The sequence below is a fragment of the Cotesia typhae genome, unplaced genomic scaffold (genome assembly GCF_013202065.1).
Source record: "Cotesia typhae breed Kobodo isofemale line unplaced genomic scaffold, CoteBio_Ctyphae contig_35, whole genome shotgun sequence".
Classification (NCBI taxonomy): Eukaryota; Metazoa; Arthropoda; class Insecta; order Hymenoptera; family Braconidae; genus Cotesia; species Cotesia typhae.
Window position 1 is genome coordinate 505,820 of NW_027423743.1, and position 22,363 is coordinate 528,182.

Genomic DNA, 22,363 nt, shown 5'->3' on the forward strand with positions numbered 1-22,363 from the left:
CGTCAGATTGCTACGTCTTCTCGAGAAGGACACCGCTCACCGATACTGTCGCCGAGAGTGAAATCATCTTCGCCAGTAACCAGACCGTCCTCAGCAGCTGGTCGAACACCTATGACTGAGCCGATACCGAGACTTTTCACTCCTTCTGACTATCCCTCTCCGAACCCGTACTTCTATATACCTATGTCCCCTGGTATGCCCCGTTTCCCAATGCAGACTACAGAGCCGCTACTACTCCTGAGACCTATTGTACCTGCACCTCTCACACCGAGGCCGATATGCCGATACTTCGTGCCAATTCTCAGCCCTGTCCCAACTAGAGGAGTCTGGAGACGTCTAGGACCTCCTGTAAACATCCCAACAACCCAAGAGATGCCGAAATCGACCCAAAACTTGGAGCCGACTCCTATCATCGAAGCAATCCAGTCGGCAGGACACCTAGACCAGGCAGAAGGGTTGGCGCCAGTTGTGTCTCAGATGTTTTCTCCAGGACCAGACAAGCCCGAGGCAACAGAACAAGACGTCATACTCGCTGTTGACGCTCGGGAGGCTAACAAGTCTCCAACTGAACTAGCCCAAGTACCAGCTGTGCCAGAAGGTTGGCAGGATGAAGCCGCTGCCTTACCAGGACCACTTCCATTCCCAGAGAATGCTATCCCGGAACCGATGGTGGGCCAAAGGAGGGAAGCTGCGAGACGGGAAGATCTGCTAAGCCAGCTGAGACGTAGGAAGAAGAAGAAGAAGTCGAAGAAGAGTCGAGGACCATGCCAAATCCAGCCCGACGACTATGAATCAAGCACGAACCCACCGAGGGCACCTGATTCAGGCAACGAAGAAGTCCCTGTTTTGACGATCGAGTACCAGAGGGACCTGAAGACGAGGACCTTCTGATACTCGACGACGACGAGGGATTCGATGAAGATGTACCTGATGACTAAATAAATAAATGCCTTCACCCCCAATTAAAGTTTTATTCTTGGCTTATCCCCTGAAGCAGCGAACATCTGGGACCACCACGCCCTGGCGAACGTCTGGCAAGGGGGAATGTCACGGGGCTCCTTCATTACCCGTTGAAGGTCCTCACCCTAGCCGCGGTTAGTTATCGACGGATCACGGAGCGCTGTGGTCTAGGATGCTCGCGCAGTAAAAATAAAATTTACACAAGTTCCGGGGCCTAGATGATAAGTGTTCCGCGGGTGGGGATAATCCCACACGAGGGACGAGTGAAGTTGCCGAACAAAAAGCGACATTGTGAAGCCGGAGCCCGAGCAACCAACACGAAATTTTAGAAATACCAGGTAAATATTAATATTCCTCGGAGATTCCTGTGGAACCTTCAGAGCGATTATTTTTAACTTATAAAATTGATAATTACTGCTAGGCATTTAGCCAGCCTAATTATCCAATAAAACCGTTCTAACTATCCTGAATTTCCAGATAAAATATTGCTAAATATCCCGAGCTGCGACGCAGTGAACCCGAGTACCGAGAACACCGTGATTTTGGCGGACAAGGTTACTTCTATTAGAAGTCAACGAGAACAAAGAGAGCCGAACTCAAGTGAAGAAATTGTCAAAAATTCTCAGGTACAAAATAAAGTTTAACCTCGGGAAATTATTGCGTCGCTCCCGGAAACTCTAGGCACAGACCAGGTTCCGTCTTCCAATCACCCTACTTGATTAGTTAATTAATTATTCGAATTAATTAAAACATCTAAATTATAAGTCGAGGTTAAAATTAGTTAAAATAAAATTTGAACAGATAGAAAATTCAATAAGTTGGAAAAATTTTAAATTGAAAATAAAAGAGGTTAAACTTAGAATTAATATTATTATAAAATTGGTCAAATAAGGTAAGATCAAAATTTACAAATCAGAAATTTTGATATCTACAATTTTGAGTTAACTGCGTCATTTATATAAGCGATATTCTGTCGATTAAATTATTACAAATTGGAAATTAAAATAAAACTAAAGGAAACTAAAATTAGAAAATTGTTCAAATTAGATCAAAATTGACCAATAAAATCAACAAGTAAAAATGAATTAAAATTTAAATTAAAATGGAAAATTAAAATTAATAATTAAAATTTATTTTTGGAAAATTATCAAAAATTATAAAGTAAAATTATCATAGACACAAATTCCTTAATTTGGAATATTAAAATTGTTAAATAGTAAATTAATTTATAAAACAAAATTACAGTAGAAAACTATCGACAAAAGAAAATTTGTTCAATAAACTTCGATAAATAAATTTGTCAAATTCCAGTACGATGATTTCAAAATTAATCAACATAAAATTTAGCCTTGGGAAATTTTTACCAAGTCGAAGACTAAGTCTCAAATCTTGACTGGAATTCAAAATAGACATAAGCCGATTATTCAGGCAGTTTGAATTCGAGTAAATTTTAGTTAATCTAACATTTTGGTTGAACAAAACGCTACTGTGATATTAATAACTAAGCAACCAGAATTTAAATAAAATTACTTATCGAAGTCAAGTTAGGAACCGGGAGATTTGATTCCCAGGAAGTTATGTTGTAAAAAGTATTTTGGATTTTTAAATAATTGTAAATTAGAGTCAAGTGTATATCAGATAAATTGTTTTATTGAGAATCGTGTGTGTGTGTGTGTGGAAAACATTTTACAGTATATACTCCTCGTTCACGGGCTGTCGAGGAGGTTAGTATTAGCAGGTTGTCGACTAGCGTCATGGTATCCTCCTCTGTCCTAATCGACTTCAGGTTCCTTAGTCCCGTAGTGAGGGTCCTGTGGACAGCGAAAGGGCTAAGGACGGTATGAACCTTGGGCAGGGGTCCGGGCGACCACCCAGGGCATATCTAGAGTCTTAGAGCGTGAGGGTCCTGTGGACAGCGCGACTTAGTTAGAAACTGCGGTATAGACGCTCCATATGAGGGTACCGTCAGGAATAAGAACTATGATAGAAACTGCGATATAGACGCTCCTTATGAGGGTATCACAGGAATAGGCACTATGATAGAAACTACGATATAGACGCTCCATAAGAGGGTATCGTAGGAATAAGCAACTTTTGTAAGTATGAGTGTGCGTGTGAGAATTAAATAAGATTTAATTGTCGTCAATTTGCTAAAATAAATTTATAATTAATACCAATTTTAATTGTTTTTATTTATGTCAAACTTTTATGATTTCTCTCGACCCTATGATATCTCTCTCGCTTAGACCGGTTCTGGAAACCGTGATAAAAATTCCAGTGGCGCCCTAATTATTAAATTAAAATAAAGGGGTGACCAAAGGACGGTTCAACCCGTTACAAAGCAAACAAACTGTACCCATAAAATTAAAGATAGGCTTTTAAGAGGCACATGGGTTGTTGATGAGATAAGAAAGGCCATTCAGAAAGGATATAAGTTACTTAAAGTATATGAGATATGGCATTATAAAATAACGCAGTACAATCCAGAAACAGGTATTGGTGGAATATTTGCAGATGATATTAATACATTTTTAAAAATTAAAACTGAAGCTTCTGGATACCCCAAAGACTATATTACAGATCAACAAAAAACACAATATATTGCTGCTTATAAAAAAGCTGAGGGTATTAAATTAGATAGTGAAAAAGTTGAAGTAAACCCTGGGTTACGTTCTGTAGCGAAGCTCAGCTTAAACTCTCTTTGGGGTAAGTTCGGTCAGCGCGAAAATTTGATGCAGACAGAAATTGTCACGACGCGTGCACGGTTGATGGAAATGTTAACAGACAGTCAAATCGAAATTTGCGGCTTCTTACCAGTAAATGATAAAACATTGTACATAAATTTTATTCATAGTAAAGACGCTCTCAAACCGTCACGTACAACGAATGTTGTGATAGCAGCTTATACAACGGCTCAAGCTCGACTTAAACTGTATAGTTACTTAGAAAAATTAGGTAAGAGAGCGTTATATTGTGATACTGATTCATGTATTTATATTTCATCAAATGGTCTGTACGAACCTCCGACCGGTAAATTTTTAGGTGAACTGACCGATGAGCTAGAGAAATATGGTATAGGTAGTTATATCACATCATTTGTAACAGGAGGCCCTAAATTTTATGCTTTTACAATACTTACACCTGACGGGTCTATAAAAGAAGTGTGTAAGGTTAAATGTATAACTTTAAGTGTTTCAACCAGTCTTAAAATTAATTATAAAACCGTAAGGTCTCTTGTCACAGGTGAAAGAAAAAAACCTATTAAAATAAAATTTGACGCTATACGAAGAACATGTTTTCACGCTGTTGTTACAAAGAAAGAAAAGAAAAAAACGTACCCGCAATTTAAGAAAAGAAAGTTTGAAAATAAATACATGACATTACCTTTTGGTTATAAAATGTAATTATATATTTTTCAGGAAATAAATTTAGATAAATTAATATTGTAAATGGAATTATGTATTTAACGAAATAAATTCAGATAAATTAATATTGTAAATGTAATTATGTATACAATGAAATAAATGTGTTCAACTATCTTTCTAAGTACGCAAATACAGTAAACGCTTAAAACGTCTCACTTTCCGCTGGCTTTTTCCCGCTTTTTCCTTTTTGCGCATTGACAACCTATTTAAATGTGTTTTCAATTGTTATTGGTTAAAAAAAAAAAAAAAATTTAACCACGCCTTCCTTAACCGACACCGCAGCTTTATAAATTTATTCATATACCACAGTTTTTCTTTTACTACCGAGAGTGATAGTTATACACTAGGGTGGGTCAAAAAAATCGAATAATTTATTTTTGACTTTATACTCTGAAAAATAGGTTCGTAGACACCTAAAAAGAATTCTCTCGAAGTATAAGCTCTTAATTATAACGGGAAGGTCCTCCGCTTTGCGGGTTTCTATTTTTTTCGAATAATCAGATAAAAAAATTTATATCTCGCTTCCAACTGCTTGGAAAAATATTCCGTGGCATAGATTTTGTGAGAAATTGAATGCTTTACAAAAAAGGTCTCTTATGACTTTTTCAAAAACTCAACCGATTAAAAGATATTCATAGTTGAAGTTTGGCTATTTTAAGGAAAATATTCGTTTTTATTATGAATTTTATAAGTCGATGAAAAAAATTATTTCGGATTGCGGAACTCATGATTTTGTAGGAAATTTACTGCTCTACAAAAATGGTCTCTTATGATTTTTGATTAAGTGAAGCCGTTACGAGATATTCATCGTCAAACATTAACGAATATCAATATTTCCAGTTTTTGATCAATAATTCGATAAATTTTAATTTAAACTATGAGTTTCAGGAAAATTTACATAAATTTGAGTTTCGATCGATAAAGAAATGTTATAAACAATTTTTTTAATATTGTTTTCAGTCTTGAGCTTGTTTGATTGCATTAAAACAAGAAATTAGAGCATTTTTTTCGACATATAGCCAATGATTAGTTTAATTTGAAGTGAATGACATATTTCTTTGTCAAATTTAATATGAAAAGTATTGAATCAAGTAAGAAACAACCAGTATTTAACTTTTTTATAGATAAATTTTTTATTGAATTATCAATTGCAATATAATTGTCTATATTTTTAACATAACAGTACGCTATTGCTATAAATAATTTCTTGTATTACAATTTGGGAATGTTTTTGATGTTCGTTGACAACTTGCAATAAGTACTGGAATTGTTCTTCATTTTTGTCAAGCATTGATTATATTCACTGACTAATGCAACAGCTCGCTCTGCTGAATCATTGACAACTTTTAGTTGTTGAAAGTATTCTTTATTTTCGAGATAACTCTCATTAGTAGGCCATAATTCAACATCGACATCAAGAAAGTCATACGGTAGATCGAAGATTTTGAAAAGATTTAATGACTTTTTAGACACAAAGTCACTCAGAGTTCTCTGCGCCAATGAATTCAAATCTTTTTAGCAATTACAAATCTTTTAGCTTTAGAATCTGTACCTTCACGAGTATTAACAGCTTCAACAATACTTTTTTACTTCTAATGGAACGCCATCGTCAAACAGTGATAAAATGGCAAGTTCATCGCTCAAATACAATAAGTGCGAAATCATTTTTTCACACGTAGTTGAAGAAATCAAAGGATTGATATGTTTGTACTCCAATAAATTTTTCATAAACTGCAAGTCATGATAAGCAGCAGTTGTTGCAGAAGTTGATGAAAACCAAGCTTTTAAATACAATGTGACTATAAAAATACAGAAATGACGAAGACCATGCAATTCTTTCTGAGAGAGTTTGAATTCATCTCTGAATAGATACATTTTCAAACTATAAATGGCCTTAGCCATCCATCTAGCATGATGAACAGCACCAGGACGTTTGAAAGAAATCTTTTCTTGAGGCATTTCTCCAAGGAAAATCAATGATAATTCCAATAATTCTTTATCTAACTTATTATAACATTTCTTTATCGATCGAAACTCAAATTTATGTAAATTTTCCTGAAACTCATAGTTTAAATTAAAATTTATCGAATTATTGATCAAAAACTGGAAATATTGATATTCGTTAATGTTTGACGATGAATATCTCGTAACGGCTTCACTTAATCAAAAAATCATAAGAGACCATTTTTGTAGAGCAGTAAATTTCCTACAAAATCATGAGTTCCGCAATCCGAAATAATTTTTTTCATCGACTTATAAAATTCATAATAAAAACGAATATTTTCCTTAAAATAGCCAAACTTCAACTATGAATATCTTTTAATCGGTTGAGTTTTTGAAAAAGTCATAAGAGACCTTTTTTGTAAAGCATTCAATTTCTCACAAAATCTATGCCACGGAATATTTTTCCAAGCAGTTGGAAGCGAGATATAAATTTTTTTATCTGATTATTCGAAAAAAATAGAAACCCGCAAAGCGGAGGACCTTCCCGTTATAATTAAGAGCTTATACTTGGAGAGAATTCTTTTTAGGTGTCTACGAACCTATTTTTCAGAGTATAAAATCAAAAATAAATTATTCGATTTTTTTGACCCACCCTATTATACACGCTGTGTTTTCAAGTATTCTACACACATTAAAAATTTAAATGGATCTAATTATTGATATCCAGGGCTTCACAGACGGCCGAGGCAAATTTTTACCAAAAGAAGTTGCTTTAAATACTGTAGAGCACGGTATTCAAAGGCACTGGTTGATTAGATCACCATTTCCTTTTAATAAATTACCCCTAAATTACCGTCATCAAAACACATGGTTAACTTTTAATCATCATGGTTTGAAATGGGCGGATGGTTCTGTTTATCTCTCAAATTTAATTGATAACATCAAATTTTATTCTGAAAAAGCTCATCGTATTTATGTACGCGGGTCTGTAAAAGCGAAATATCTTGAAGAGTTATTACAAAGAGAAATTATTAATTTAGAAGAACCTTCGTCAGAATGTCCTAAGTTTGAGAATTTAGAACCTGAAGTAATTAACTGCGTATTCCATGGAAAGACTTCATTACCGGATAAGCGTTTTTCGTGTGCATTAAATAATGTTTTGTGTTTACAAAAGTGGCTTCTAAAAGAACGTTTGAATACAGAATCTTTTTCATGTAAGCACGTTTAGATTTGTCAGCAAATTCTCAGCTGTAACATCTCTTAAAGACTGTATTGTTAGCTCGTACGCTCATTATATTCAAGCTAGTGTTAAAAGACACATTATTATCACAGTCAATATGTGCTATCCTAAAATGAAAGAAGTGATTTTGAAAGATGAGTCTGGAATATTACCAATAATCGAAGTGCGTGAAGAGGATTTAATGGCCTTTCGGACTTTTTGGCCTCATGATCCTCTTTTCCAGATTTTATCAAGGAGCTTAGATGAAGAAACGGTTGTGTGGCTGTCTCTGTGCACACGTCTTGTAAGGCGTCCATCAACGTTTCTACAGGTACATTAAAATTTTATTTGCTAACTTATGATTTCATGTACTTTCTAACTTTTCTTAAACTTTTAAAACATTGTAGTTTTTTGAGAATCTTAGTCAAGACATATTCGAATCAGCCATGAGGTCAGCACCTGAGCTTGTGCAACAAGCTCTTATACCACATCGAAACATGTCGATGAGCAGCAGTGGCAGTGTTAGCAATAGCAGCAGTAGCGGCTGTGGCGGCAGCACTACCGGCAGCAGCAGCCGTGATTAAGATTATATTTATGAATTATATTTATACATGAATTATATTTATCTATTTATATATGCAACGCTTTCTACGACATAAATTATAAAAATAATATCATTGAAATTGTATTTGGAGATACCAATCATTGGAAAATATAAATAAAGTTCCTATTATAGCCGATGAAAATTAATCTATATTATTTATCATCAGTATGTGTTTTTACGACTTACACCCCGTAGATCTTAGCAGAGTCTGTCTTTATATAACATAACATTTTATAAATTAGCTCAGTATATATTATGGATCCACGTTGGAAACATCCATGGACATCAATTATATGCGGTCCTACTGGTTGCGGTAAAACAGTATTCGTAAAAAGATTCATCAAACATTTATCTCTAATGAGTGATACAAATTTCTCAAAAATAATATTTCATTACGCTGAATGGCAGCCGGGCTACAATGAGTATATTCATGATAAAAACATTGAGTTTCATGAAGGTCTTCCAATAGGTGAAGAATACGGTTGTGATAATAATCCAAAACTAGTAATTATTGACGATTTGATGCGTGAAGCATCAAATAATGCTATAATAGATCTTTTTACAAAAGGTAGTCATCATAGGAATTTGAGTGTTATTTTTTTGACACAAAATATTTTCCATCAAGGTAGAGGTCAAAGAGATATATCATTAAATGCGAATTACATTGTAGTTTTTAAAAACCCACACGATAGATCACAAATTCAACATCTAGCGCGTCAAGTGAGTCCGGAAAATACACGTTTTCTACAAGAGATTTATTACGAAGCGACATCTTTACCACACGGTTACTTACTACTGGATTTAAAACAATCAACTCCAGAAAACTGCCGTTTCCGATGCTCTATTTTCCCGGACGACCCATACCAGGTGGTCTATGTGTCGAAAAAAAGTATAAATTATAAAACTAAAAGGAATAATGTACCAGTAGTTCTTTGATAATGGGCGAGCTCACACCTATAAAAAAAAAAAACAGCTACGTGTATTACAAGCATTGTGCTATCTAAATAATACGCAACGCTTAGCTGTTTTACGTAAAGCTGATCCTGCTTTAATACGTTGTATTTGCGAGTGTATATTAAACATATTACGCGGTAACGTACCTTTAACAACGGGTCATAAGAAAAAATTAAAACGTCACATTACGATTTTAAGAAAATTATCATCAGGAGGAAGCAATCTAAATACTTAAAAGAAAATAATTATTCAAAAAGGCGGCTTTTTACCTTTATTTTTAGCACCTGTTCTGGGTGCTTTGGTTGCAAATATAATTTCTAAATAAAACATTTAGTAAAATCATGGAACACGCCCGTAAGATGGTGTTAGTACCTGAGGATAAAATTCATGAGAAATTGGCAGTCTCAGAAAAAAATGAAGATATCGCAAAAAATAAATCTTGTCTTACTAGTGGAACAGTGTTAACTAGGCTCGACAATGAAATGTATGAAATTTTAAATTCTACGGGTAAATATAACTCAGACCGTGAAAAATGTCAAGCCTATTTACAAACACTTGAGCGATATCTTAGGATTCTTGAAAATGAAAAAAAATCTGTCAACGCTGCTAATATAGATACTAACATAAATGTTTCAGACCTGGCTGTAGACAACAACAACTCTAAATTCTTCGAGAGTAGAGCAGGTTCTTCTGAAAGTGAAATTGATCATCGTTCTTCATATGATGTAGTTATAGATAATTCGGTTATAGACAGTGTACCTAGAAGATTCAGAGGAAATGCAGCGCGGCTATTAAAAAGACTAAGAAGTGCACCTGCCACGTTAATATCTTGGGACGATAGAGGTCTTGTGACAATTAGAGGTAAAAAAGTAGCACGTTCTAATATCACTGATCTTTTAAACGATGTGTTGAGGTCTAGAAAGAGTGTGAAAGCGATAGGTCGTCAACAGTTTGCTCAAGTATTGCAAACGTTAAACATTCCGCGTGAATACATCGGTAATCGAGCTTATTTTAACGAAGAAATGTCAACTTCTACACCTAGAAGACGACCTGTTAATTTTTCCGTGCCTGAAATACTTACAGAACACACATCCTTAGACGAATTACAATTAAATCAAAACGGTGAAGGTTCTATAAATAAAAACAGTCAAAGTAAAAAAATACCATGGATAAAGTTGAGATAGATAAAAAACTAAAAAACATCTATTATGATCCTATAAGACCAGAAAGTTTTTCAGGTGCTAAAAATATTCTAAAATACTCTGCTGAAAACAAATCAGAGCTATCTCAAGATGATGTTAAGGAATGGTTAAATAAACAAGAAACTTTTACAAAGCACCGTATGAACAGGAAACGTTTTATTAGAAGGACTTACAATGTTGAATCAATAGATGATGTCTGGGAAGCTGATTTAGCTGATTTACGAAGTATCTCTACGTATAACAAGGGTTATAAATATATATTGATGGTGATCGATGTATTGAGTAAGTATGCGTGGGCTGAGCCTCTAATAAATAAAACTAGTCTAAGTGTGACTCAAGCATTCCAAAAAATCTTAAGTAGAAGTAACAAAAGAATACCCCGCTTAGTGCAGACAGATAGCGGAAAGGAGTTTCTTGGAGAGCCTTTTCAAGAGTTTTTAAGAAAAAAAGGAATATTTTTTAGAACAGCACGCAACCCTGACGTCAAAGCAGCTATTGTAGAACGTCTAAATAGAACGATAAAGGAGAGAATATGGCGTTATTTTACGTATTCCCTGTAACGGGTAATTTTTGGTGGGTTTATACTCTTGAAGAATAAACGCCGAACAATTCTGAACGATACTGCGACACAAAAAGCCCCCTCGCTCGGATCTGAAGCTCGCCGGAGTCCAGGGTAAAAGGGGGGTTGAACAACAAAACACGATCCAAAATAAAACCAAACGAACTTTCAGTTAAATAAGTAAATAATAACTACGTCTAAATAAATAACTCAAAATATCAAACAGGTTATGATATAGAAACAAAATAAATCATTTATTTACCAACATCGTCTCAAACGGTTACAAAACAAAATGAACTCTCGTAATACAAAATTTTTAGGTTATATCAAACCTCAGCAAACTAAATCTAAACGACAAGAATACAAAAAAAATGACTTCATGACGTCGGTCAACGCACGCGTATCTAGGCTCGATCAAAACTGGTTTGTACCAGACAAACTCGCACACATTCTGGCTCCCGTGAGCGTCCAAATCGCGAACTACAACTCCAAAAACTGGTTACCCACCTTCCAGGAGACTAGCCGTCACCCCTGGGCCTAAAACTCTACCCTGAGAGCGGATGGAGAGTATCCTCTCCGCTCCCACCTACACGGTCTGTGAATACCTACCGGATTTTCGACAGAGGGTCAAAAATCCGGGGAAGTCAAATCTTGTTGAGAGTTCAAAAGGTACTTACCAGTGTTCTAGACGAACCAAGGTAATGTCCCTCCAGTTGTTATTGGTAGAAGAATATTCCCGCAATAACACTCTGTCACAAGACTTGCCTTTCTGATCGCCAATTTTCGCTTTTATCAGTTTTTCCAAAAGTCACTTACAGCGAACCGGAATAATCGTTTTTGCCCTCTACACGTTATTTACAAACTAGCAATTTAATTGGCAATTCCCTCATTTTATATTCATTCGTATCGTCAAATTCAGAGTTTTGGGAATCAAATATCAACAGATTACATACAAATTCAACAGAATACATTCCCATACTAAAATTTGCTCGGGACTTAGAATAATTTCGTTTATAAATATTTTTCTTTTAAATAATAATCGTTATTTCTTTCATTCTATAACCATTCGCCGTTTTTCCATACTAAACCGGCTTAGCACTTAGAATAATTTATAAATTGGAAATTTACCATAATTTGTTTCAAAAATTAAATTACATTGATTTTCTTTCAATAAATTTCTAAACAATCAAAAAAATATAATCACAAATAATAATCATCGCAGACAAACTAATACTTTCTGATTAACTAATTATTAACTCATCTGAACTATTAAACATTAATTGTTTTGAACAAAACGATTTTAACTAAAAAAATATATTTCTGAATATTTATAATCAAAACTAAATTAAATAACTAAATATTTCCACACGTCTTTAGTGAATAATACTTTTCAATAGTAATAATAATTAAAATAATAATACTGCACTCGTAAACAACAACTTAAATCAAGCAAATGAATTATTTACAATGTTAAATAATAATTTAGCCAGAAAATACGCCCGTCGAAGTATCAGGCAAACATGAGTAATGAAGAGTAGGTAGCTGTCGTTGTTCCCCTCCTGGTCCCTTCTTCCGCGCCCTACTCCTCAGCTGTCCCGTACTAGCCATCGGCCCTCTCTCTCCGACTCAGTCCCTCTTCCCTACTCTAGACCCTTTTTCCGACATCTGGGTCACATCCCGCACAAAAAAGTATTTAGACATATTACAAAAAATTATTTACGCTTACAATCACACAACGCATACTGGTATCAAAATGGCGCCGGTAAATGTTAACAATAATACAGCTCAAATAGCTTTTAATAACCTTAAAAAACGTTATGAAAATGAGAAGCGCTCTGCGCTCTTGAAAAACCGTAAGCTTAAATATGCTGTTGGTGACTTGGTACGTATCAGTAAAGCAAAGGCAGCGTTTACGAAAGGATATGAGAGTGGCTGGAGTAGCGAAGTTTTTAAAGTATCAAGTATTTCTGAATATCGCCAACCACCGGTTTTTATATTAACCGATCTTCAAAACGAACCAATCAACGGTATATTTTATGAAGAGGAATTATCTAAGGTTGAATAAATGTCTTTAGAAAGAGATAATTTTTACATAGTGCTACCTAGCAATAGCAGCATGAAATACTTCCCGGACAACACAACTACTCATTTTATAACGCGTTTGCCCTATCCTTTAGAACTTAACGGATGGTGGGATGTTGCTTTAGTGGAAATCCAGACGCCAATGACAATCTTACATATTCCTAAAGATTTCACGAAAGTTACATTAACCGTTGAATATATAGATACAGAAGATAATAATAAAATAATGGATTCATTCCTTTATTCTAAAAACATACCACATGGTCAATATCAAAATATAGGCTCTTTAGTGGATTCTCTCAACAAACTTAAATCTGTTTCAGAGCATATCAATTTTACTTGTAGTGCTGGCGGTTTCATAAAATTTTATACAACATGCAAGTGTGAAAATGCAAGACATACGCTGGCATTAAGTGATCGGCTCTGGCATATATTAGGCTTTGAAGAAAGTTCGTTTTCTAAAGTTATAACAGACGGCCCTGATGACTGTTGCGGATCTAATCTAGCCTCTCTATCTCAAGCTATACCAGGAAAATTATTCGTTTATACAGATATTTGTGATGGCTACATAACAGGAGATATTCAGGCCCCTCTACTACGTGTTGTGCCTCTTGATCACGATCAATACATTTACGGTTCAACTAAAATTAAAAGTTTTTCGCCTAGCCAATATATACCTCTATTACGTAAAAGTATGGCTACTATCGAAATTGATATAAGAGACGAATATGGTAAACCCGTGCCATTCGAATACGGGACGTTGACAGTAACGTTACATTTCAAAAGAAGTTTTTAAGATTCTCTACGATGATAGACTTCGAGATGATACAATACGGTGACGGTACCCGTAGTTATTCTGGAATAAGCCATGTTTATGTAGGATCACCTTATCAAAGAGGGCATGGTATAGGTAGTTTTTGGGCGGCTTATTCAGAAGAGTATTACCTTTTTTAAAAAGCGGTCTTAAGACCGTTGGTAAAGAAGCTTTAAGATCAGGTGTAAATATAGCTACAGATGTTTTGGATCACCAAATCCCCGTTGAAGAATCATTTAAAACGCGCGTGCGCGAGTCAGGTAAAAATTTAAAACGTAAAGCCCAGGAAAAAATTGATAGTCTTATGAACGGGTCTGGCTATATACCTACCCAGTTTGCCTTAACCAACGGTATGAGCAACACACAACCAAACTCAAGAAAACGGATTGTTAAAAAAAAAAAAAAAAGGCGCATTGTCAAATCTAAAGTGAAAAATAAAAGTAAAGTTAATAAAAAAAAGATCGCTATTAAAAAGAAAAACAATAACAATAAAAATAAAAACTACGTACAGTGGCTGACATTTTGATAAAAATTTCTAAAATGTCGTTTTTACATGTACATTCGTGTGAGTGTGCTAAAACTGAGTTAGAATTATTTACTCTACCGCCGACCCAAACAACAATTGAAAGTTCCCAATGGGTTCATTATAAACCAATTTCATCATTGACTGATAACTCGCCGATAGAATTTGTTGTTCAAGGTCAAGGGGATGAATACATTGATTTAGCACATACGATGCTAAGGTTATGCGTGGGTATTACCCGAAGAAGCCCTGTGACAGCTAGCGCTCACCCTCCTAAAGTAGCACCTATAAACAATTTTATGCATTCAATATTCAGTCAAGTTGATGTGTTATTCAATCAAAAACCTGTATCAACACCTAATAATTTATATCCGTACCGGGCATACATAGAAACTTTATTGAACTACGGAGCAGATGCCAAAAATCGCATTTAACTACTGTAGGGTGGTGCTGTGATACCCTGGAAAAATGGATAGTTTAACCGACGAGAATTTAGGCTTGAAAAAACGAAAAGAATTATTAACGTGTGATAAAACAGCAGATTTTATTGGTCATCTACATTGTGACGTTTTCAATCAAGAAAGATTTTTAATTAACGGTGTAGAAATGCGATTACGATTAACATGTGCACGTGATACTTTTTGTCTAATGGATGACACAGTAAACGGTTGTGTATACAATATTAGTGACGCTAGTTTATTAGTGCGTCGTGCAAAAATTTCACCAGGAACACTTTTAGCACACGCCCGTATGTTAGCTAAAACTACTGCTAAATATCCACTGACCAGAGTTGAGGTTAAGGCTGTTTCAATGGCAGCTGGTGTACATGGCGAGACTATGGACAATATCCTGCATGGCCAAATACCTAGACGTTTAATCATCGGTTTTGTTGATAATAAAGCATTTAACGGCGATGCTTCGATGAATCCTTTTAATTTCCAAAATTTTGGGATTAATTATTTATCGCTGTATGTTGACGGTAGGCAAATACCGTCAAAACCACTCCAGCCTGATTTTGGAAACCGTATGAATTACATAGACGCTTATCACACGTTATTCTCAGGCACAGGTATTCATTTTTTGAACGAAGGGAACTCTATAGACAGATTTGATTACCCTAACGGCTATTGTTTATATGCTTTTGATTTAACGCCCGATTTATCAGCTAATAGTAACACTCATTGGAATTTAATCAAACATGGTACAGTTCGTATAGAGGTCAGATTTGATAAAGCACTGGCTACAACTACAAACTGTATAGTATATGCCGAATATGAAAGTGTTTTAGAAATAGATGCTTCGAGACAAGTAACTATAGATTTCGCCGGGTAAGCAAGTATTTAAAATTTAGTATACGCTTTGCTGTAGTACGGTGGAGACCGATATGTCTTCTGTTGTTATATATATCCAAGGCTTTATAAATAACGACCGTGAATTTTTACCTAAAGAAATAGGTGTAACCTCTCTAATTAACGGTGATACTGCACATTGGATTTTGGCTCCTGAATTCTCGTTTAACCTGCTATCCGAAGAAAGACAGCTCGAAAACAACGCCTTAACCCGAAAACATGGTCTTGAATGGTACGATGGGAAATCAATGGTAAAATACGTGCATACACAGTTACGCTTTTTTTGTCAAAATTCTATGAAAATTTATACAAGAGGGAGGGCACAAAAATCACACTTGGAATCTCTACTCTGCAGACCAGTTATAAATATTGAAGATTTGCAAGACAGTCCCTCAGTATCTACGCTGCATCAGCCACGGTTAACCTGTGCCTTACACAGTGTTTTGGAATCTCGAAGAAATCGGAGTCTTGGTTATAATCAGTGTGCTTTGTCTTGTGCTGACTTACTGAAACAGTGGTTAAGTAAGAAAGCAAATTCTGAAGCTAGTGAAAATAGCTACGAACCTTCACTCGTTTGTCCTTGGGGGTGTGAGGCTTGTAATGAACACGGTGCAGGTCTTAAAAGCTATTCAGTATATACCATACCACGCGATTGGAGTGTATCCTGCAGACAGGATCCCGAGAGTCTGGACTAAGCCTACAGCCTTCGTAATAAACACAGATGGATGCCATAAGCCAGGACAGCACTGGGTCGCCATATACGTCGATAGAGATGGCTGTGGATGGTACTTCGATAGCTATGGACTCCCACCGTATATCCCGCAGTATCTTAAATGCCTCAAAAACAACTGTAAATGGTTCAAATATAACCACATTCAGTTGCAAAAAGAAAATTCTCAAGTGTGCGGTCAATACTGTATCATGTTTTTGCATTATATGTCTACTTATCCTTCACTTGATAGATTTATATCTATCTTTGACGGAAGACTTGACAGAAATGATGAGATCGTCGAAGAATATTACAATACGTTTATGAAAATAAAGCCAAAAAAAATATAACAATAATTTTGTAAGTGACATAATAGCTAATATTCAATCATGTTCTTAATTTTGTATTCACAATAATCGCTAATAATCAATTATGTACTCCTATTCTTTTTATGTGAAATTAAATATCAAAAATGCAAATTTTAGTTGTATCTTTATTTATTTTGATATAATTGCCTCTCCTTTAAAATCTTTTATCTAATTATTAGTTTATATAATAAATAAGTATGATATAATAGTAATATACATATTATGAAAAGGTAAGTAGACCTTTAAATATAAAAACTTGATAAGTATAAAGAGTTGTAATCAAGCCCGTTGATTACCTTGGCAAAAAAGAATTTGTAAATTCAGCATTATTTCTATAACGGTTATAACTGTATGTATGTAACATCATCACGCTTATAAAAGCAACCACGTCAGTGACCTTGAGTAAAAAGAATTTGCAAGCTCAACGACCTTGCAATAGTTTATATTACCGTATAATTATTATTATTATTATTTAATAAGTCTCTACTATTATCCCTACTACTACTACTACTACTACTACTACTACTACTACTACTACTACTGCGAACAACACAATTTACCCCCACCTCAAAAGAGTGGGATGCGCCAAAGTTGCACCATACTGCTTCTGAAGTATTAAGACGTTATCTATTTTTTAAAAATAGAGAACACAATAACATTCCAGTGTCAGAAAAAAAAGAAGTTGACAATAGTGAAGTTGTTCCTGATCTTACAGATTTCTCTAACATTAATAATAATCAGGATATTAGTACCGCAGTGGTAACAGATAATACTCAGCATAATAGATCATATCAAACTTCAGACATAATAACTGGTGTTCCGAAGTCATATCAAGCATTGGCTAAAAATATTCTACGACATATTGAGTCTGTAGATGGTGACAGGAGATTAAACTGGGACAATAAAGGAAGTGTTACTTTGGATGGGCGTAAAATACCTGGTGGTAATATAGTTGATCTCATAAACGATGCTGTACGTCACCGAAAATCAGTAAAAGCTACTGGTAGAAACTTTTTTGCTGCGTATTTACAAGAAATAAATACTCCTCGAGAGTTTGTAGGAAATAGTAGTTTCTGGAATAAAGATGAGGTAAATATAAAAAGACTACCTCTCAATACATCTACACCTAAACGTACAAATAAAAGTAATATTTCATCGGAAAACTCACAAAGTTTTCAATCTCTTGCAAACAGTACTTTACAGAGTGGTGGTAATAAAAAACAGATGTATAAAAGTTCATTCAAATGGCTACGACTATAGAAGAAACTCTTAAAAAAGAGTATTACAATCCGTCTAATCCTGTATCATACTCCGGAGCACGTAATTTAGTGGGAAAATTAAAAAAAAATATACCCGAAGAAAAAATAAATGAATGGTTAGCTGCTCAGGATACTTACACTAGACATAGACCTATACGGCGTAAATTTCCAAGGTTACATTATACTGTTTCAAATATAGATGATGTATGGGAGGCTGATCTTGTAGAAATAAAATCTTTAAAAACTTATAATGATGGTGTCTCATTTCTCCTTGTTGTAATAGATGTATTAAGTAAATATGTATGGGTTGAACCCTTATTAGATAAATCTGCCAAGTCTGTGATGCAAGGATTTAAAAATATTTTTGACCGAAGTAATGGACGTAAACCTTTCATGATCCAAACAGATAAAGGAAAGGAATTTGTAGCAGGTACTGTGCAAGAATACTTAAAATCAAAAGACATATACTATAGAACTGCACGAAACCCCGATGTAAAAGCAAGTGTAGTAGAACGTGTTAACAGAACTTTGAAAGAACGAATGTGGCGGTATTTTAGTCATCGGAAAACTTATAAATACATTGATATTTTACAACAATTAGTTGAGGCTTATAATCATACAAAACATAGCTCGATAAGGATGGAGCCTGCATCAGTAAATTTAGATAACTCTGGGGAGGTGTTTCGTAATATTCAAAAACGATATCCAGTGATAAGACCTCGAAAAAAACTCTTTAAATATAAGGTGAATGATTATGTACGGATCAGTAAATATAAGTCTACGTTCGAGAAAGGTTATGAGGTTGGTTATACTGAAGAAATTTTTCAAGTTACAAAAACTAAACTACGCCAAAATATTCCTACTTATGAATTAAAAGATTTAAATGGTGAAGAAATTGATGGTTTTTTCTATGAACAAGAAATAGTGCGAGTGATTAAGGATCTTGAAAAAGAAGAATTTCTGATTGAAAAAATCATTAAAACCAAAGGAAAAGGAAAAAATAAACAATATTTTGTAAAGTGGCAGGGATATCCAGACAAATTCAATTCTTGGGTTCTTGCATCAACAATATCAGAATGAATAAAACAGAGTTTCTTATGGTTTTACCAAGTGATAGTAGTATGAATTATTTTCCGGACAACACGGCAGCTCATTACACAACAATGCTACCAGATCACATTAAATTGGAAGGGCAATGGGTAGTAGGATTAAAAGAAATACAGTTCCCTGCAAGTTTTTTTCACATTCAGTCAAAAAAAGAAGGAGGGGTGTATTTAGTTAGCGCTGGCCCTGCCGGCTATGGAGTTCCTGATATATATTCAGATTTTTACTTACCCAGAGGACATTATACAGACCACAGGAAATTCATGTCCGCTTTGAATAATTTCCCTGATACTGCAGAACATTTTCACTTTAAAATAAATGATTCAGGATTTACCACTGTAAAAAGAATCTCCCAACCTGCGAAATGTAAAGATACCAGTCACCGTCTTCTGTTATCTTCAACTTTATTAGATATTTTAGGTTTTAACTGCTATGACGATAGAACCAATCAAACAGACTTTCTTTTAGGTACAAAAGGCAGTGATAGTTATGAATATATAAATGTAAGTGAAAGACCCTTCAGCTTGACAAGAGGGATACCCGATAGGTTTTTCATTTATTGCGATATTTGTGCTCCATATGTAACTGGAGACATAAATTCGTCGTTATTACGAGCAGTAACTTTAGAAACAAGTTTATATTCATACGGAATTACTATCACCAATAATTACGGCGCTCCTAATTATATACCCATTATATCGAATTCTTTTAGAACAATTGAAATAGATATAAGAAATAATAATGGTGATCCTATGCCATTTGAGTACGGGCCTTTGAACGTGACACTTCACTTTAAGAGAATTGATTAAAAAATGTCTCATTACATTGAATACTATAATAATCAGGCGGGTGGAGGTTATAAAGAAAAATATAATAGATTTGGTAAAATTTATGTCGGCTCTTATCAACATGGTCATGGAATAGGTGCTTTTCTGGGAGGACTCTTTCGTAGAGTAGTACCTTTTCTTGGAAAAGCAGCACGTGCAATAGGAAAAGAGGCTGTTCATACAGGGGTGAATGTATTAAGTGATGTTGCAACGGGTCAAGTACCTTTCAAACAATCATTGGAACACAGACTTACAGAAACAGGGATGCGACTTAAAAGAAAGGCATCAGAAAAATTGGATGAGATGATGCGTGGGTCGAGGTATAAAAGCCAGCGAATACGTAGATTAACTCACAAAGTACATAACCGCGGAAGAGTGCGGAAGCATAGTAGTAAGAAAAAATACGCTACCAAAAAGAGGAAAACTTCAAAACAAAATAAACCTAAAGTGAAAAAATCTAAGAAGCGTGACGTTTATGATATATTTAATTAATACAAAATGTCATTTTTACATTCTCACTCAGAGGAGTGTGCAAAATCTGAACTAGATTTATTCACACTACCTCCAACGCAAACAAGTATTGAACAATCGCAATGGACATATTACAACACTATGGCAGCTTTATCGAACGATACTCCAATAGAATTTGTTATACCTGGACACGGTGAAGAATACATTGACTTATCACATACTATGATAAAAATTAAAGCAAAAATTGTACAAAGTGATGGTACAGTTGCTGAAAATGATGTTGTGGGTCCAATAAATAATTTTTTACATTCAATGTTTAATCAAGTAGATGTCTTTTTCAATCAAAAAATCATTTCACCACCTAATAATGCCTACGCTTATAGAGCTTATATTGAATCATGTTTAAATTATGGAGTCGATGCAAAAACTACTCATCTTAAAATGGCGTTGTGGAGTATGGATACATTAGGGGAATTTGATAGTGTAGAAAAGGATAAAAATAAGGGTCTAAAAGATATAATGACATTCACAACGAATGGAAAAGAGTTTGAAATGATGGGTCATTTACATTGTGATGTTTTTAATCAAGATAAATTTTTACTTAACGGAGTAGAAATGAGAATTCGTTTAGTTCGATCAAAAAAGACATTTTGTCTTATGAATGGAAGTGAAAATAACTACATTGTCAAGATTTTAGAGGCTATGTTAATAACGAGAAGAGTGAAAATTAACCCGAGTATTTTAATAGCTCATGCAAGAACATTGGGTCAAACAACTGCAAAGTATCCGCTTACTAGAGTTGAAGTAAAATCGTTTGTTTTATCCAAAGGAATACTTGGAAATACTATCGATAATGTGGTATTGGGCCAATTACCTAAAAGAATAATAGTTGGTTTTGTAGACAATAGAGCGTACAACGGTTCCAAAACACATAATCCTTTCAATTTTCAAACTTTTTCATTAAACTATCTTTGTTTATACATCGATGGCCAACAAGTATTGGGTAGGGCACTACAGCCGGAATTTGGTAAAGATAATTACTCTGAGGTAGAAGCATATAACACCTTATTTAGTGGAACGGGTGTACACTTCGAAAATACGGGGTCATGGATCACACGCTTAGATTATCAATATGGAAGCACTCTTTATGCTTTTGATTTAACACCAGACCTATCCGCAAATTTGGCATCTCATTGGAATTTAGTTAAGAACGGAAGTCTCAGACTAGAAGTACGTTTTAGTAAAGCTCTTGAAGTTAATGTAAACTGCATTACATACTTAGAGTTTGATAACATTTTGGAAATTGATTCATCACGCCAGGTTATAGTAGATTATAATTAAAGAGAAATAGTGTATATTTTTATATAATGAGAGCAATATTTGGATTAGTGATGGCTGATCATCCGCTTCCTCGATTATTAAACAAAATTATTACTAGTAATTTTGACTAAAAGTATATAACTAAAAGTTTTAAGAAGATGAATCAGTATTCAGTGTGACGCCTCGCTGTACAGACAATTTTATGGACACTCTTCAATTAGTAAAACTTTTACCCTAAACTGATGCAAGCGTTGGAGGAGTCTATCCATCAGACAAAATCCCCTGCATCTGGCCTAGACCCTGTGCAATTATTGCCAACACCGATGATCATACCAAACCCGGAACCCACTGGGTCGCATTCTTTGTCAATAATCATGGACACGGAATCTATTTCGACAGTTTCGGACGACCCCCCAGTGACTCTCGATTTATTCAGCGCCGTGGAAGAAATTGTAGAGGAGGATACAAGTGGAACCAGCAACAATTACAGGATATTAACTCCAATTATTGTGGTCAATATTGTATTGTTGTTCTTCATTGGCTTAGTAATAACAAATCCTTATCATCCTTTCTTAATTTGTTTGAGAAGGATACAAAACGAAACGACCGATCATTAATAAAAATATTTAAAAAAATATTAAAAAAGAAAGATATGAAAAATAAATTTAAA

At 34.7% G+C, this 22,363-nt stretch overlaps 4 protein-coding genes across 4 annotated transcripts; all 4 read left to right on the forward strand.

Annotated features, from left to right (window-relative positions):
* Positions 1-7,595: 7,595 nt before the first annotated feature.
* Positions 7,596-8,364, forward strand: LOC141526581 (uncharacterized). Its single transcript, XM_074241618.1, has 2 exons — positions 7,596-7,879; positions 7,956-8,364. The coding sequence occupies exons 1-2, from the start codon at positions 7,667-7,669 to the stop codon at positions 8,130-8,132; spliced, it is 390 nt and encodes a 129-aa protein (XP_074097719.1). The 5' UTR covers positions 7,596-7,666; the 3' UTR covers positions 8,133-8,364.
* Positions 8,365-14,303: 5,939 nt separating this feature from the next.
* Positions 14,304-14,720, forward strand: LOC141526558 (uncharacterized). The gene has a single exon (XM_074241591.1). The coding sequence runs from the start codon at positions 14,304-14,306 to the stop codon at positions 14,718-14,720; it is 417 nt and encodes a 138-aa protein (XP_074097692.1).
* Positions 14,721-14,754: 34 nt separating this feature from the next.
* LOC141526559 (uncharacterized protein F54H12.2-like) lies at positions 14,755-15,618 on the forward strand. The gene has a single exon (XM_074241592.1). The coding sequence runs from the start codon at positions 14,755-14,757 to the stop codon at positions 15,616-15,618; it is 864 nt and encodes a 287-aa protein (XP_074097693.1).
* Positions 15,619-20,400: 4,782 nt separating this feature from the next.
* Positions 20,401-21,714, forward strand: LOC141526560 (uncharacterized protein F54H12.2-like). Its single transcript, XM_074241593.1, has one exon. It carries the CDS (start codon positions 20,401-20,403, stop codon positions 21,712-21,714), a length of 1,314 nt encoding a protein of 437 aa, XP_074097694.1.
* The last annotated feature ends 649 nt before the right edge of the window (positions 21,715-22,363 follow it).

Coding starts and splice junctions, on each gene's coding strand:
- LOC141526581 (XM_074241618.1), top strand. CDS start 7,667: ATGTGCTATCCTAAAATGAAAGAAGTGATTTTGAAAGATGAGTCTGGA. Junction 7,880..7,955: donor GTCCATCAACGTTTCTACAG/GTACATTAAAAT, acceptor AAAACATTGTAG/TTTTTTGAGAATCTTAGTCA.
- LOC141526558 (XM_074241591.1), top strand. CDS start 14,304: ATGTCGTTTTTACATGTACATTCGTGTGAGTGTGCTAAAACTGAGTTA.
- LOC141526559 (XM_074241592.1), top strand. CDS start 14,755: ATGGATAGTTTAACCGACGAGAATTTAGGCTTGAAAAAACGAAAAGAA.
- LOC141526560 (XM_074241593.1), top strand. CDS start 20,401: ATGTCATTTTTACATTCTCACTCAGAGGAGTGTGCAAAATCTGAACTA.